At 33.5% G+C, this 17,163-nt stretch overlaps 1 protein-coding gene across 2 annotated transcripts; it reads left to right on the forward strand.

Annotated features, from left to right (window-relative positions):
• Window positions 1–1,415: 1,415 nt before the first annotated feature.
• On the forward strand, window positions 1,416–6,897 carry LOC107623628 (FAD/NAD(P)-binding oxidoreductase family protein). Of its 2 annotated transcripts, XM_021113404.2 has the most exons (16): window positions 1,431–1,699; window positions 1,796–1,855; window positions 2,036–2,069; window positions 2,213–2,316; window positions 2,394–2,481; window positions 3,023–3,168; window positions 3,253–3,354; window positions 4,011–4,082; window positions 4,158–4,257; window positions 4,533–4,615; window positions 4,840–4,917; window positions 5,019–5,117; window positions 5,208–5,258; window positions 5,350–5,406; window positions 5,496–5,537; window positions 6,610–6,897. In XM_021113404.2, the coding sequence occupies exons 1-16, from the start codon at window positions 1,466–1,468 to the stop codon at window positions 6,661–6,663; spliced, it is 1,404 nt and encodes a 467-aa protein (XP_020969063.1). In that variant the 5' UTR covers window positions 1,431–1,465; the 3' UTR covers window positions 6,664–6,897. The 2 variants fall into 2 exon arrangements, with proteins under 2 accessions (XP_016181452.1, XP_020969063.1); XM_016325966.3 differs by lacking the exon at window positions 2,036–2,069 and having other exon boundaries at window positions 1,416–1,699; window positions 2,203–2,316.
• Window positions 6,898–17,163: the final 10,266 nt, after the last annotated feature.

Genomic DNA, 17,163 nt, shown 5'->3' on the forward strand with positions numbered 1-17,163 from the left:
ATTCATGCTCTCTTTTCTAAAGCACCTTTCACTCTCTAATTCTCTTTAACTTTCAACTATCTCGTCTTCATCATCAAAAGTTCGACTTCTATTAATTCTACTGGACCATTTATCTTGTCATATTTAACATCATTAATACTACAATTTTGATCGAACCAATTTTACGTAAATTCTATATCTACCATGTTAGCAGGACTAATTTGATTAGAAAATTAAATGGCTGAAGATCAATTATGTAATTTAAAATTGTAAGAGAACGTTTTGTCTTTTGAATAAATATTTAGATGTCCAAAAACGTATTTTTTTTCGTTAACTGTGACTATGAAAAGACCCAAATTGAGTGTTCCTTCAATTTGGGAGTTTAATATGAAACTGAAATTCTGTTTTAACTTTAATCTAATAATTAACAAGCCAAACACCTATATTTAAGTATTTTTGTCAACTAATTATAAGTTATCAAAAAATTTTTAACTTGTAGTCTTTTAAAAACTTCTCGTGTCATTTACAAAAAAATTATGTGTCATTTTTAATTAAATCATGTATTTTTCTTATCGTTAAATTAATTAAATTGTATTAAACTCTTATATAAGAGTTGTAGCTATTTTTATATCATTTATAATAAATTAATTTATTTTTTAATTTCAAAATATATTTAAATGTATTTGGTTAGTTGAGTGAATTAAAATTTTAGATTTGTGATTTTTTAAGATTTTTTTGTCATTTATTAAAATTTTTTGTGTTATTTTTAACAAATTTTTGTGTTATTAACTAAAAATGATTGTTATTTGTTAAATTAATTATGTGATATTGAAGTAAGAAAAAGAAGATAATAATAATTGTAATAATAAAAGAGGAGGAAAAAGAAAAAAAAAATTAAACAAAAAAATTGGTTATGTATCATTAAATTAAAAAAATATTTTTTATTTTTTACTATGTTTAACAAAATTTTACTTCTAAAAATAAAATATTAAAAAAAAAGTTTTAAAAATTATAATTTATATATTTTTAAAAGATTTTTTAATTTAAAAATATTTTAATATAATAATAAATAAAAATTATTTTTATATTATTATATTTAAATATAATTATTAGATGAAAAAATATATGAGATATTTAAATATAAAATTATTTTTAAATTTTTTAAAAGTATTACTTAATTTTTTTTAAACAAGTAAAAAGAAACGGAAAAAAATAGAAGGAGAAGAAAAAATAAAAAGAGGAAAAGATGGTAATAATAAGGACAATGATGATAACGAAAATAGAAGAGGAAAAAGAAAAAGAAAATACGAGAACAAAAACAAAATAGGCAAGAAATGCTTAGCTAAATTTGATTTTGTTGGACTTAAAAAAACAACTTGCTTGTCTACCATTCCTAATAATAATAATAATAATAATAATAATAATAATAATAGAATATCAATATCAATTACAATTTAAAATCCAATATCCCTACGAAAAAGAAGCGATGGCAGGTGCAGCTGCAGCGTTGTTATTGTGTCAGCCGCATAGCTTCGTAACCGCTAACTGCTTCTTCTCAGCTTCTCAAAGGAAAACCAGCAACACCGTTATTTCTTCTAAGCATGAGGTGCTGGTGGTTGTTGGCGCCGGAGCTGCTGGTGTCTATGCAGCCATTCATGCCAAGACTCTCGCACCGCACCTCACTGTTCTCATTTTTGATAAGGGATACCCTCTCTCCAAGGTCTCTCTCTCTCTTTTCGATTATCCTATTAACCTACTCAATTCTCCATTTTTTTCCTTCTTTTTTCTCATTCTTCTTCTTTGTTGTTGTTGGTAGGTTAAAATTTCTGGAGGAGGCAGATGCAATGTCACAAATGGCCATTGTGCTGACAATATGGTAACATACTAACATTCCGTTCTAGCAATTAGCATTGTGTTTCTATTTTCCGCTCTTTCTCTTTTTTTTTTTTTTTTTTGTAATAAAATTAATTAACAGGAGGTGATTTAGTTATGTTATGTGTTATCTAACTCCTTTGAGGGGTAATAATGTTCAGTGCTGTCACTTTCATCGGTGTAGATTTTAGGGCAAATAACACTCACCTTAGGAAAAGGTATAGTGAAATTCAACTTGACTCCACTTTATTTGTGAAATTAAGTCTAGGATATTTGTTTTTATTGTCCCCTACTTGCATTGAGTTGCTTTATTAGGGTAATTTGATGTTTCGGATGATGATTAGTTTGTAGATTTTGGCAGAAAACTATCCGAGGGGTCACAAGGAACTGAGAGGATCTTTCTTTAATTTGCATAGCCCAGTGGATACCATGGCTTGGTTTACCTCTCATGGGGTGGAACTGAAGGTTGTGCTTTGAAAACCCTGCTTGCTGCTTGTTTCTGATTCAAATGGTTGTCTCTGATTTCTGACTAATGCTTGTAGACTGAGGACGATGGTAGGGTGTTTCCGGTCAGCAATAGCTCTTCTTCAATAGTTGATTGTCTTATGTCTGAAGTGAAACAAAGGGGAGGTATGTTGACATAGAAAGGAATCCTATTGGTTTTTTGCATCATGCAGATTCTGGTTAGTGAAACCTCATTTGTATGCTAAGTGCTGAAATTGAGCATTCTGTAACTTGCTTTTTATGTGGTAATAAATTCTGTCCTCACTGTTACAGCGTAAATATAATTTATCTGAAGTTAAATCCTGGTCACTAGGTAAAACAATTTTGTAGCTGGTGAATCAGGTTTTTTATGTTTAATGAACTGGAGGCTTTTTCTGTTTCTAGTTTTTTTGGTTCTATAAGATATATATTAGCCAAAGGTTCAGTTTTCTCAAAGCCGTAGCATTATTGTAAAATTGACATTAACTGTTAAGTTTATGGTCTGTCAGCTACATATTAAGTTTGCATCTATATTTGTATATACACATATATATCACGGGATTCGTTCAATTCATCAATTTTAAATTGCATATTCCTTGATCACGTCTGTTGTATCAATACTTATATGAATTTGAATTAAATTAGATCTGTTCAATTTGTTAATGCTGAACTGTGTATTCTCAATCAGTTTATCTGCAGACAAGAAAAATTGTAAAAACAGCATCTGTTACAAACAGTGGCAAATTCCTTCTTGAGATTCAGCAGCAACCAGCTGATCATGCAGAACATGTTAAAGCTGATTACCTATTGATTGCTACTGGTAGTAGTCAACAGGTTGGGGCGGATAACCTTTTTTATAATTTTTTTAAGACTCATCAACAAGATCAGCTTTTCTTAATCAAGTTCTGTCTGTCACAGGGTTATACTCTTGCATCTCAACTTGGTCATTCAATTGTAGATCCAGTGCCAAGCTTATTTACATTTAAAATAGAAGATTTACGTTTGAAGGAGTTGTCTGGGGTAAAGTACTAATATATGAAGCATTCTGATTCTAAAGAAACTTTCAAGCTTTTTATTGGTCAAAGCAACTTTCATTTGAAGCATGCTTGCCATTTTTTCGTTGCATCACTTCTGAGCTATTTTCCCCTTTTCTATGACTTCACAAAACTACTCACACCACATGATAATGAGAGGTAGCCAAGTTTACAAATTGTGACACAAAAATTTGATATGATCTATAATATTTGTTGAATATTGTACTTGTGGTTAGATTACGATCAGGATGTCTAGTGAACAAAGCTGTGTCTACCGAATTATGAATGATTTTTCTCTGATAGCTCCTTTTTAATGAAAAGTGGATGGCAAAACAAGAGGCAAGAGGAGACTTGTTCCTTCTGTATCTCCTATTACACAGTCCTCGTTTAATGCTATCCCTACTCAGGATTTTGCCCTAATTTTCGCACTGCGTGTATTCAATTTTAATAAACTGGTTTAATAACGAAGATGAGTCATTACGGTACTCTTACATTAGACTAGTGATTCTTTTCGTCCTTGGTCATCATTGAGGATCCAAACTCATTGTCTATACCAGTGACTATAGAAGTGTTTCTCAATAACTTTGCTTCTTTTCTGAACATTTCTCTTCTCTTTTATTTATTTTCTTAGTTCATTGTCAGGTTACATTCCCTAAAGTTAAAGTGAGGTTAAAATTGGAGTGTGTCCAAAGGAATATACCACAGCTTACACAGGTATGCTTTAATTTTATCATTATCACTGATCATATAGTTAAGAACAGATATGTATAATATTTTGAAACATTTTAGGTTGGCCCAATGTTAGTTACACATTGGGGACTCAGTGGGCCAGTTATTCTCCGATTATCTGCTTGGGGTGCTCGATACCTTTTCAGTGAGGGTTACAAAGGTGAAGGAAAGTTGTGCCATTTACTGAAGTTGGAATCCTTAGAATATGATAGAATTGAAGTGAATTATTCTATGGAACTGAGAGCTTGGAATGATAATAATTTACAAATACAATTCATTTACAAATCATATTGTGTAATATCTCACGATCGCATAATACGTAATTTTTCTGAATCTATTCATTTCCCATGAGTTGTAGTCAATTCTAAAGTGTTTAGGAATAAAATACATTTCCATTTATCCATTTACAGAGATATTGGTATCATTTGATTCCAGGGAGACTTATTGTGGATTTTGTCCCTGATGTGCATGTTGGAAGTTTGAAGTCCATTCTTTCTAATCACAAGCATAAATTTGCGGTAAATAGTGGATCTAGTCCTTACTTCTACATTCTACAAAGCTACATGCATGTTATGGTATTTAGTTGGATGCTGAAGGTTATTTATATTATTTCTCTTGCTAGGTTGGGTAATATTTTTTCAATCCATTTCTCTTGCTAGATTTTTTTATTCAACTTCATGCATTGAGAAGCATAAAAACATGGAGTGATTCAATAAAATTTTTTTTGCTTGTGCCTTTGCAGAAGCAAAAGTTGCTCAATTCATGTCCTCCTGAGTTTGGCATAACAAAAAGATTTTGGAGCTATGTGCTCCAACGGCAGGTTTTACTGTTATCCTCAAGTCCTCACTTGTTAGTTTTAATTTTTCAAGCTTAAGAAATGGAAAATTCTTCACAAAATTTATAACAGTTATTCATATGCAGGGCATAAGTGGGGATATATTGTGGGCTTCTATTTCAAATGTTTCATTAATGTCCATTAGTTCTCTGTTAAAGGAATGCATATATGAAGTTAATGGCAAGGTAAGATTCCCTGATCACTGTCTATTAAATTTACTGTTAATAATATCATGTTTCCTTTATATAACATGGTTTTTTCCCCCTCTAATGAAGGGTCAATTCAAAGATGAATTTGTTACGGCTGGTGGTGTTCCCTTATCGGAGGTTCTCTTCTTCTCTCACTCTTTATCCTCTTCACTACTACCCTTTCATTGGTTAGAAATATAATGATCCTTTAACTTTTGTGTTTTGAAAGATTTCACTTAACACAATGGAAAGCAAGATTTGCCCACGTCTTTTCTTTGCCGGAGAGGTAGCTCTTTTATTTATTTATGTAAATTTAAAAACAATTTGAACTTGTGGAGAATAACTATTGGTAATCTAAATGTATATGCTTTGCAGATACTGAATGTTGATGGTGTAACTGGTGGTTTCAATTTCCAGGTAAATACATTTGACTAAAATATTATCCTAACTTCCAAAATCGCTGTCAACGAAATGTTCTGTACTTATTTTAATTCGTGCACCTAGTTGATATACATTTCTCCATTTACTTGGAGCCTATCCAATAGTAGAGTGGTATATGTTGACTCCGTGTATGAGATTAAATAAGTACAAATAACCCATCTCTAGTTTTGATTTTCTTGCCTCAGAGAACATTTCTGTAATTTGTGGTATATTCTTGTATGAAGGTTCACTTAAGCTTCAATCCGTTTTTGAATATATTTTACTTGTGCTTTCGTGTTGCCCTACATTTGACGTGTTTATGTAACACAGCACAAGCTCTATGATTCTTCTTCTTAGATTATTCCAAGCATATACTCTATAATATTTTTTTTAAAAAAAGAGAAAGCTCTTCAACCATCGTGGTACTTTTGGTTGATTGGGAAAGTTGCTTCATTCATTCTCCTTGTTTTTTTTTCGGGGTACTCCTCCCATTATTATTTTAAGTCTTTGATTGTGTTGATAATTATAATCTCAGGTATATGGGACATGTGAAGTGTTCTACCTAATTGGTCAATGCATGGTTGCTTTGTTAGCAATCAGATGACAACTTATGGCCTCATTTTATAGGGAAAAAAATATAAGAGGCAAATCGATATATACAATGTTGATAAGTATATATTTATTAAATGATATAATTTTTAAAATTAGATTAAATATTTGGTTTCTATGTGTTGTTAGTACAAAAATAATTTACACATAAATCATATATTTCTATATTGGTAACTTTGGTCCACCATTTGGATATCTATTGTCTTGCACGGTAACTAATCTTTTGCTTACTTGTAAGCACCTTGTTGGATGAGAGAAATCATAAATGGTTGAGAGTTTTTCGTGCTCAACGTGGTAAATTTACTTTTTTGTATCATCACCCAAAAGAATCAATTTGATTAGACGCCATAAATAATTGTTGTCTGTGTAATTTAAGTAGATTAGTATTTTATGCATATGATTTAAACAAAAGCTTCATGCTTATTCCTTTTTCTTTTCTTTCTTATATTTTTCAATGCAGAATGCATGGTCAGGTGGATTTATTGCTGGAACTACGATTGGTGCATTAGCTTGAATCTTATCAATATTCAAAGTGAATACCATTTGTATGCTTTTTGGCGGTGGTAATTTCTTTCCATTTTGGGGCCAAGTTGTTTTTTTCTTTTCTCAGGAAGTGGAAGTGTACAAGTTTATCTATCTCTTTGTTTTAATTTCTTATGTGCTTTTCTTTTTATTTTAATAATAATTAGTTTACTGAATCGGATACTTTCTAATAATAATTAATTTATGAAAAATTGTTTTGTCTTGACCTTAAGTGCTTTTAACGGGTAGTTTATGGACTTTTTTATTTTACTTCTTTGACATTTCAAACTCGAATATTGTTGTCACTAAGACACTATATTTTAAACAAGTTGTCATGTAAGATTTAGCAGTAGCTATAATTAGGGATGCCAATTCGAGCCGACCTGCCCTGTTCTGCTTCGATCGGGGCGAGCTTAGTTATCATAATCGAACTAACTGTTAATCAATTCGGACTACTGGATTACTGGTTTAACTAGTGAGTCATAAATTGAATCGATTGATTCGGTTATAATTAAATAATTATATAAAATTTAATTTTTTTATAATAATTTTTTATACTAAATTAACTTATTTTAATAATTTATTAATTAATTATAAAAGAGTTAATATTAATAAATATTATATAATTATCGATAACAAAAATATAGTATGATTAACAAAAATATTTTTGTTTATCTTTTTAATTTAGAAATATTTAACAATATTTAATATTTTTAATAATTATGTAAAATTAAAAAATAATTAATTTAGGTGAGTAAATGTAAAATAAAAAATTCAATTAAATTAAATATAAAAACTGCTCATTAGAATAAAAAAAAAGACAAAATGATAACTTTAAGAGAGTTTTCATCAATAACGGTCATAAAAATCATAGAAAATATCATAAAAAAAACATGATCACTCATGCGAAGGTGCTGATATTTTTACCATTGGAACAGAGCATAAAAAGAAACCCCCAAACACAGTTCCATAAAACATCAAAACAAAACCCTAACACAAAATCAAATTTAAAACTTGTGAACCGACAATATACAAAACACTTAATCATGATCAACAACCATTACAGCATTTCATTAAATTTGAAAAAAAAAATTCTTATCCTCACTAACCTCAGTGACGACACAGAAGATCTCTGTAGTGGCAAACGAACTCTTCCGATAGTTGCACAGCGAACACTATGTTCCAATGGTCTCGACAAATCCTTTTGCAGCCACCAATTGCTATTTTGGGTCACTCATGGAAGAGAAGCTTTTTTTTTCTCTGCGTCACTCATGGAGAAGCAGAAGACGAAGAGTGGAAACAAAAAGGGGTGCCTAACGTTTTATTTCCCATTACATACAAACAACGTCGTTCAAAGGGATGTTTAGCACCAAATTAGAAACAACGTCGTTTCACTGGGTCCAGCGTGGCAAGAAATGGCCACGTCACTGACGGCGTTAGTGCTTCGGTGACGGAAATTGGGAGAAGGACTAACGTGGTGCACTTTTTCGAATCTGGGGGACTAATTTAGTGCAATTGGGATCTCGAGGACTAAATCAGTACAACTCGCCAATCTCAGGGACCAAAGTGGGGCTTAACTCAAGATAAGATGAAGTTATTAATTAAGATATGTCTAATAAGTTATATATATATATATATATATATATAACAACAACAACAAAGCCTTGTCCCACTAAATGGGGTCGGCTACATGAATCAAACGACGCCATTGTGCTCTGTCATGTGTCATGTCTACAGAGAGACCATTTACATGTAGATCTCGTTTGACCACCTCATGGATGGTCTTCTTAGGTCTTCCTCTGCCTTTCGCCCCTTGTCCATCTTCCATCTCATCCACCCTCCTGACTGGATATTCTATCGGTCTTCTTCTCACATGTCCAAACCACCTAAGACGCGATTCAACCATCTTTTTCACAATGGGTGCTACTCCAACTCTTTCCCTTATATCTTCATTCCTTATTTTATCCAATCGCGTATGACCACTCATCCATCTCAACATCTTCATCTCTGCCACACTCAGCTTATGTTCGTGTTCCCCTTTAGCCGCCCAACACTCCGTACCATAAAGCATAGCCGGTCTTATAGCGGTGCGATAGAATTTACCTTTAAGTTTTAAAGGCACTTTTTTGTCGCATATAAAATCAGATGCACTCCGCCATTTTGACCACCTTGCTTGGATCCTATGATTTACATCCTGTTCAGTCTCTCCATTATCCTGTATGATGTACCCAAGATACCTAAAACTTTTAACTTTTCGTAGGATGTTTTCTCCAATCTTCACCTCTATATTAGGGTTTTCCCTTCTCGGACTGAACTTACATTCCATATATTCCGTCTTGCTATGGCTTATGCGCAGACCATACACTTCTAAAGCTTCTCTCCATAACTCCAACTTCTTATTTAGGTCTTCCCTTGACTCTTCCATAAGGACGATATCATCGGCAAAAAGCATGCACCATGGCACAGGCTCTTGGATGTGCTCTGTGAGTACTTCCAAGACTAATGTGAAAAGGTATGGACTTAAGGATGATCCCTGGTGTAATCCTATACCAATAGGAAATTCCTCTGTCACACCACCTTGAGTCTTCACACTAGTTATGGCCCCATCATACATGTCTTTAATTGCACGAATATATGCGATCCTTACCCTCCTCTTTTCTAAAACCTTCCATAAGACCTCCCTTGGTACCCTATCATACGCTTTTTCCAAATCAATAAACACCATATGTAGATCATTTTTATTACTACGATACCTCTCCATCATCCTTCTTAAAAGGTATACCGCTTCAGTGGTAGATTTGCCTGGCATGAATCCAAATTGGTTCTCTGTTACTTGTGTCTCTTTTCTCAACCTTCGTTCTATCACCCTTTCCCATAACTTCATGGTATGACTCATAAGCTTGATCCCTCTATAGTTTCCGCAACTTTGTATATCCCCTTTATTCTTGTAGATAGGTATCAATGTGCTCTTTCTCCACTCATCAGGCATCTTCTTTGACCTTAAAATCTCATTAAAAAGCTTGGTTAACCAGTTGATGTCTTTTTCTCCAAGATCCTTCCAAACCTCAATCGGGATATTATCAGGTCCTACTGTCCTGCCATTTTTCATCTGCTTTAGAGCCTTTTTTACTTCGAAGTCTCGAATTCTTCGATAGTAGTCAAAGTTTTGATCTTCTTCCCTTGTGCATAATCGACCAAGGCTCGGCAGAGTCTTCTGTCCCTCATTAAATAACTCGTAGAAGTAGCTCTTCCACCTTTCCTTAATCTTCTCCTCTTGAGTCAACACCTCTCCATCCTTGTCCTTTATGCACTTAACCTGATCCAAATCTCTCGTTCTTCTTTCACGGCTCTTTGCGATTCTATATATACCTTTTTCTCCTTTTTTTTGTGCCCAAAGACTGGTAGAGACCCTCATATGCTCTTGTTCTTGCTTCACTTACAGCCACTTTTGTCTCTTTCTTAGCCGCCTTATATTTTTCCTAGTTATCTGCGTTGCGGCATAAAGACCACTCTTTAAAGCACTCCCTTTTTTTTATTTATCTTATAAAGGCATCTAAAATATTAAAGAGCATCTTAGTTTGGTGGTTGCAAGGTCTTTTATGTTTTAGTAGTCCCATGTTCGAATTCCAACAATGATGGCATGTGGGCTGATCGAACTGGTTTAGTCTGCGGTTCAAGTTGGTTTTAACTTAATTTTCTAGATTTGACCAATTCGTTTGTTTATATGGTTTGAATGTTAGTCCGGATCGATTAAAGATCTATTTTATTAGATTTTCAGTTGAACCGGTCGATCTAGTTCGAATTTGATAACCATGGGAGCGACTGTTTTCAATGGTTGACTTAGTATGTGACGGGTTTGAGTAAGACTAGCTTATTTTTATTTAGGTATGGGGTGGGTATGGATAATGGTCGCCCCATCCCGCCCTTCCCCAATCTATATATATATTTGTGTTATTTATGTACAAAAACCTGCTTATATGGGTTTATAGGAAGTTCTATGGTATGGATAGCGAGGGACATCCAGAGGTTTGGATCTGATGTGGACGAGCTGCCACTGGAACGCGTGTGAGAGAACAGGTTCAGCCAATAATGGGACCTATGTCAAAAGGCTGTTAGAGTCAGGTGGATTCAGGTAGTATATCTCTTATGTCAGATGATTAAAATTCTAATGAAAAATAGTTAATGGTTAATTGCACGAGTTTTCATTTTTGACCAATGAACTTGGAGGATGCTGTTTTTTTATTTTATATATAGACTAAATTTTTTGGGCTGGCCAAAATATGAAGTTGTCCCTGTCCCTAATAGTTATATGACTCATGAGTGTTCAAAGTGGTATACCCAAGAAAACAAGTTGCTACAAAAAAAGATTAAAAGTTTCGTAAAAAAAAAAAAGGCCATTAAAAGTTTGAAACTTTAGGAGTGTGTCTAAATAATCTATTAACGTAAATTACCCAAAAAATACTAACAGTGACTAATTAAATAAATTATTGTTTCCTTTAATAAAAAATAACTACAATAAAATATATCATACTGTATAAAAATTAGTAATAATAATATCCAAAACATGCAAACATTAATAAGATTAAATCTTTAAGATTAAATTTATTCTAATAAACTTAATAATTACATTTAGCATATTTCACACTAATCATAACAATCATAAAAAACTTTAAATAATTATTGATAGGAACAGAACCTTTTAATAATAATAATAATAATAATAATAATAATAATAATAATAATAATAATAATAATAATAATAATAACAACTTCTCCTCTCCTTCATCTTGACAATATCACAATATTAATAATAATGATGATAATATTTTTCATCAATTTTGAAAATAACCATGATAATGATATTATGATTTATAATTTCAAAATTTTAAATATCTTATGAAAACAAACTTAATTTAAAAAAAAATAAAAATGATAAAATATAATTAGTGAACAAGTGTATGGATCAAAAATAAAAGGCACAATAGATATTTGACTAAATCAATCTTTTTTTTTTTGTAACTCGAAGCAACAATATATGAGTATAAAAATGATAAAATGCTGGGATAACTTCATATTTTGGCCAAACAAAAAAAAATCCAGCCTATATAAAATAAAAAAAAATAACATTCTCCCAAGTCTATTGGCCGAAAACAAAAGCACGTGCCATTAAACATTAACCATCCTTCATTAGATCTTCAATCATCTGACACAAGAGACATACGGTCTGAACCCACCTTATTCTAATAGCCTTTTGACATGGGTTCCACCGTTTAGCAAAACCTATTCTCTCACACGCATCTCAACAACAACTCATCCACATCAGATCTAGACTTCTGGATGTTCATTCCTATCCATACCATAGAACTTTTCTATGTTTATATGTTATGATTTGTTGTGAATAACTAGAATTATCTTTGTACTTAATTATGTTTCTGAGGTAATTAATCATATTTAAAACTTTATTGGTTAGTTTACTTCAGTTTTTTATATAGGTTTTTCTAAAGAGGAAAACTATAAATTCATTAGGCTCCGAGACTGGACGGGATGAGGTGGGACAGGTATATATCCACAGATTTAGGTATAGGACAAAATTAAGATAGTCGTGGATAATGAGTGCGGAGAATACTCCTTATACCAATGCTCCGTGATAAGATAGTCCAAAACTGAGTCTCCGAAAAACTCAAGTCGCTATAGTGCAATGAACATGATTGCTATTAGAATTAGAGTCTTTCCTGAACCCGTTTCTAAGAATACTATAGTATTCTCTTGTTTAAAGAATGATAAGCTTCTTCCGGATAACTTACTCTCTTGGTTACTTTGAAATTATTATGCATCTTCATTTTCAGTGTTGTTACTGATTTTATTAGCAATATCTACAATTTTTCTTAAATTTTGAGTAGTTTTTACATTTACTTCATCTATTCCAGATTCTATATTTTTTTTATTGATTTGTGATAAGATCTTGTGAATTTTAATTACTGATTTGTGACGGTTAAATTTGAATCTTGATTTGCAAATTTTTCTTCTTATAATTTTTTTTGCCAAATACAAAGAACAAAAAGAGATTTTAGACTTTTAAAAACCAAAATAAAAACCTCTCTATTATAACACTCAGGAATAATGCTAGTATGGTGATATTTGAGCTTGTCAAACCACTCCAAAATTAAATAGAGTAGTTAATAAAAACGCTATTATAATTGTTAGAGATATAACCATTAATGTTGTCTTCTTTCATTAACTTAAGCTTTTAGGATGAGTGGTTTCATGATACGGTATCAGAGTTCTATGTCAAAAATTCAATTCTTGGTGAACCCCCAAATAAAAGAATAACATAAGGCGAATAAAGAAGAAAAGAAGGCCTATGCAAAAAATCAAGTAAATTCAAAAGAGGCTCTTGCTTCAGGAGAAGTGTTAGAGATATAACAATTAATGTTGCCTTCTCCCATCAGATTAAACTTTTGAAATGAGTGGTTTCATGATAATAATGATATAGAAACAATTGGGTCTAGTTCAATTATACTCACTGCATCAACTTATTTCTATTTATACTATTCTTTCTAGTATCCATAGTTTAACTCTGCTATCTATTTCTCATTAAAAAAAAAACACTGGTTTCCGTTCGATTTATCGTTGGATTTATAGTCATTTTGTCGTTGACGATATAAACGGCGTCAGAAACCCCTTATCGGCGGATTTTTTTCGTCCGACGCTAATTACCGGTGGATTTTCCGTCGATATTTTCAATGGACTGTCGAGTTTGAGTTGATGATTACCATCAGATTCATCCGACGGTAGTCTTTTTATTTGTTATTTTGGTATAGTTTAGCCACAACTAACAGTCAAATCAAATTAAAATTCTTGTTAACAAAATTGTTATAAAAAATCTAAAATTAGCAGAAATCAACAAATTATTTTATTAAAAATAAATGGTTGAATACAATAAAGTGTCATAGAAGTAGAGTAATGTACCTTAAACAAACAAAAATGCATAAAACCCTAACCCCTACAGATCTTGATAATCGTCGTCGTCGGCGGCGGCGGCGGCGGCGTCGCAATCCCCTGTTGAGACAGCGGAGTAGGAGCTGCCGTCGATGCCCCACCAGCAGCGTCGCCACTGGAACTAGCAGCGTCGTTGCCTCCAGCGCGCATCTGCTGGCTATACTCCTCCATCTGCTATTGAAACTGATCGAGATGCTCCAGTTTCTTCGTCAGGTCTGAGCTGGCGGCGACGCGTGCAAGAATCTCTTGATACCTCTGCTCTGATTCAAAACCACACAATTCTTAAGATCTAAATATGGATGATTCAATATCACTTATCATATCCAGATCTAAAATCATAAGAATTGTGAGAAAGAGTTTTCAAGCTTAATTACTATGATCACTCTTCCAAGTTAATCATAGAATTCAAATCAGATTCAAACTATTTCCCAATAGATTTGAATCCTTATGATGAAGAACGAAAACTTTTCTTTTAAGAAACAACAATGTATGAATCAAAGGTAGAGAAGCAATAACATCAATCCATTAGAATTAACAAAACTCCTCACCTTAATGGTGGAGAATTGATACCTCATAATTGAGAGCAAAACCATAATACAAAGAAAGTGAATCTAGGTGTAAAAATGTACAGAGAGAAAGAGAGTGAAAAAATCCAAAAAATACCCCTCCCACAAGGTCTTCCCAGGGCTTTTATTCTCTCACCTAAAATTCAAATACAAATTAGAATCCAATCTTATCAGACCTTTTCTAATAAAACTTTCCTAACTAATAATCTTCCTTTTAACTCAAGCTTGGTGTTTTCGAATCTTCATTAATAATAGGCCTTCAATTGGTCTTGGACTTGGTGTAAAACTTGGCGTGTGGCACTTGGGCTTGGGCTTGGCATTTAAAATGCCAACTTTGGATGTTTGGAACACCCACCTGTGTTGGTCCCTGGGAGTGTCTTGGTTCCTTCTCCCTCTTAGCATTTGGAATGCCAACTTAGGCATGTGGAATGCTAGCTTGGAGGAGTGTTGAAGGCGTGCCAAAATCACATGCTTCCTAGTCTTGGCATTTGGAACCCCACTTGGAAAGTCCTGGAAGTGTGCTTTTGTTTCGGCATTTTGCACGCCAAGTATGTGCATTTGGAATTCCACTTAAATGGTCCCTAGAAGGTTGCTGGCATTTGGAATGCCATCCTGGGTGTGTTATGGTGTTTTGAACGTTATCCTGGGCATGTGAAATGCTCGGGCTTCTCGCAGTGTTTTTTTTGAGCTCAAAGATGCTCGTTGTTCATCGCTCAAACTGAACATTCACTATAGACTATTATATATCGTTGGAAAGCTCTAGATGTTATCTTTATAACACTGCTAGAAGTGCTTCATTTGGACCACTATAGCTCACGTTATGCTCGTTGGAGTATGAAGATGTTAGCATGATTTTGATTCTTGGTTCCTTGGGAGGGGAGCTGGCGTTTGGGGAGCCCACCAAACACCACTTTTTGTGTCTAGGAATGGAGCTGGAATTTGGGGTGCCCATTTGGCATTAGGAATGCCACTTTTTGCTCCTAGGAGTGGAGCTTGCGTTTGGGGTGCCTACTCTGGCGTGCGAAACACCGGTTCTATGCTCAACTTTTTTTTCCGCAACAAAGAATGGTGTTTTGCACCCTTAGACTGAATGTCCACTATAAACTATTATATATCGTTCAAAATTTATGAAAGTTAGCTTTCTAATACCATTAAAACCACTTCATTTAGACCTCTGTAGCTCAAATTATCTTTGTTGGAGTATGAAGAGGTCAGGTTGCAAATTCTCTGACATTTCCTGGGCTTGTTTCCAATTCTTGGTTCTCTGAGAGGTTGCTTCCTATTGCATGTCACCTTCCTTGATTCTCCCAAAGGCTTCTTTGATTGTCCTTTACCTCATTTATTCTTGCCTAAAATCTTTCTCAATTTTCTACACATACCAAAGCTTAAAGCAACTCCAAAAAATATTGATTAAAGCACGAAAAATCTCAATTATAACAAGAAAATCACTAACGTTCAAAGAAAACCACTTCAAGAAACTTGATTAAAAGCATGAGAATCTTATAAAACAAGGAGATCACTAACTTTATTCAAAGAAATAATAACTAAAACAACTAAAGATACCCATGCATCACAACACCAAACTTAAGATCTTGCTTATCCCCATGCAAGAAAGGAACTATGCACAAATGGTTTCCTTAATTGAAATATGTTGAAGAATTGCTTGTGATATCTCAGTAAGTGAAGTGGTCAAGTTATATTGGGATGAACTCCGAATTGTATGCTCACATAAGAATTCCAATGCTTATTAGTCCTTACATTTGGAAGTCTTAGAACTTAGAAATTTCATTTGGATGATATTATAAAGGGATCTTTATAAGTTTTCACCTTGAAGACAAGATTCCCCTTTCTTTCTCTTGTTGTGATCATTATTTTCTTTTCTTAGTTCTTTTTAGGAGTAATTGCACTTGGTTTTGACTCTAAATGTTCTATCTCAATGTGAATTTTTAAGGTGAGTTTTCAATCGACACTCGCAAACCAGTTGGTTCAAGGTATCATGTGTTGAAGCATCCCTCGGATTTACTTACTCAAGTTTCTCTCCTTGACACAGCAATACTGTAAGAACCACAATTAATCAACCGGTTAATTAAGTAATTAATATTGCCCAAATTAGATTCCGAAAAGTTAGAGAGAGAATTTGAGGATTTAAAGGTGATTTTTGGACTCAGTGGGTTTTTCTGAGTCAGAAAATATGCTTTCTGTGAAAATCCGTAAAAAATACGAACCGGCAGTTGAATCGGTTAAACCGGTTCAAGTCTGTCTGGTACTGCACGAGAAAAAGTGAAAACTGTCAAAAACCATAGAAAAACATTAGAAATGAAAAACCGGGCGTTAATTTTAAAGGTTTGGCTCGAAGTTGGGCCAAACAGGCTAAAAACGCTAACGGGTTGGACCGGGCCCAAGTTGGACCCAAGTTCAACATATAAAAAGGTTCATTTAATGAACCCAACCCACCATAACACTCACATAAACACACTCACACAGCTGGGAAGAGAGGAAGAAGAGAAACCCTTGGCACTATTCATTTCAATTTTCCGAAGCTCATATCTTGAGCTAGAGAGCTCCGATCGCCGCACCGTTTGCGGCTACGCGTTTCTCGTGAAGAGCTCTACAAAACCCATATAAGAAACTGGAGAGGTAACCACGAAATCTTTTCTATTCTTCTCTGAAAAATTTCGGTTCTTTGGGTTTGTGATTAAGTGAGTTTTTGTGATTTTGGATGTTTAGGTTTGCTCTAATCCTTGCTTAGCCTTGGATTTTTGCTATTAAATATGTTGGAAATGGTAAGAGCCATTAAACTCTTGTAAATTTATGTTTGATTGGAACCCTAGGTTGATTTGAGGTGATTTGTATACATATAGTTTGATTATTGTGGCTTTGGGAGCTATTGGAACTTATTTGTGCTTATTGGAGTGGAATTGAAAGCT

Source organism: Arachis ipaensis, chromosome B10 (assembly GCF_059453495.1).
Source record: "Arachis ipaensis isolate K30076 ecotype BB chromosome B10, ASM5945349v1, whole genome shotgun sequence".
Taxonomy (NCBI): domain Eukaryota; kingdom Viridiplantae; phylum Streptophyta; class Magnoliopsida; order Fabales; family Fabaceae; genus Arachis; species Arachis ipaensis.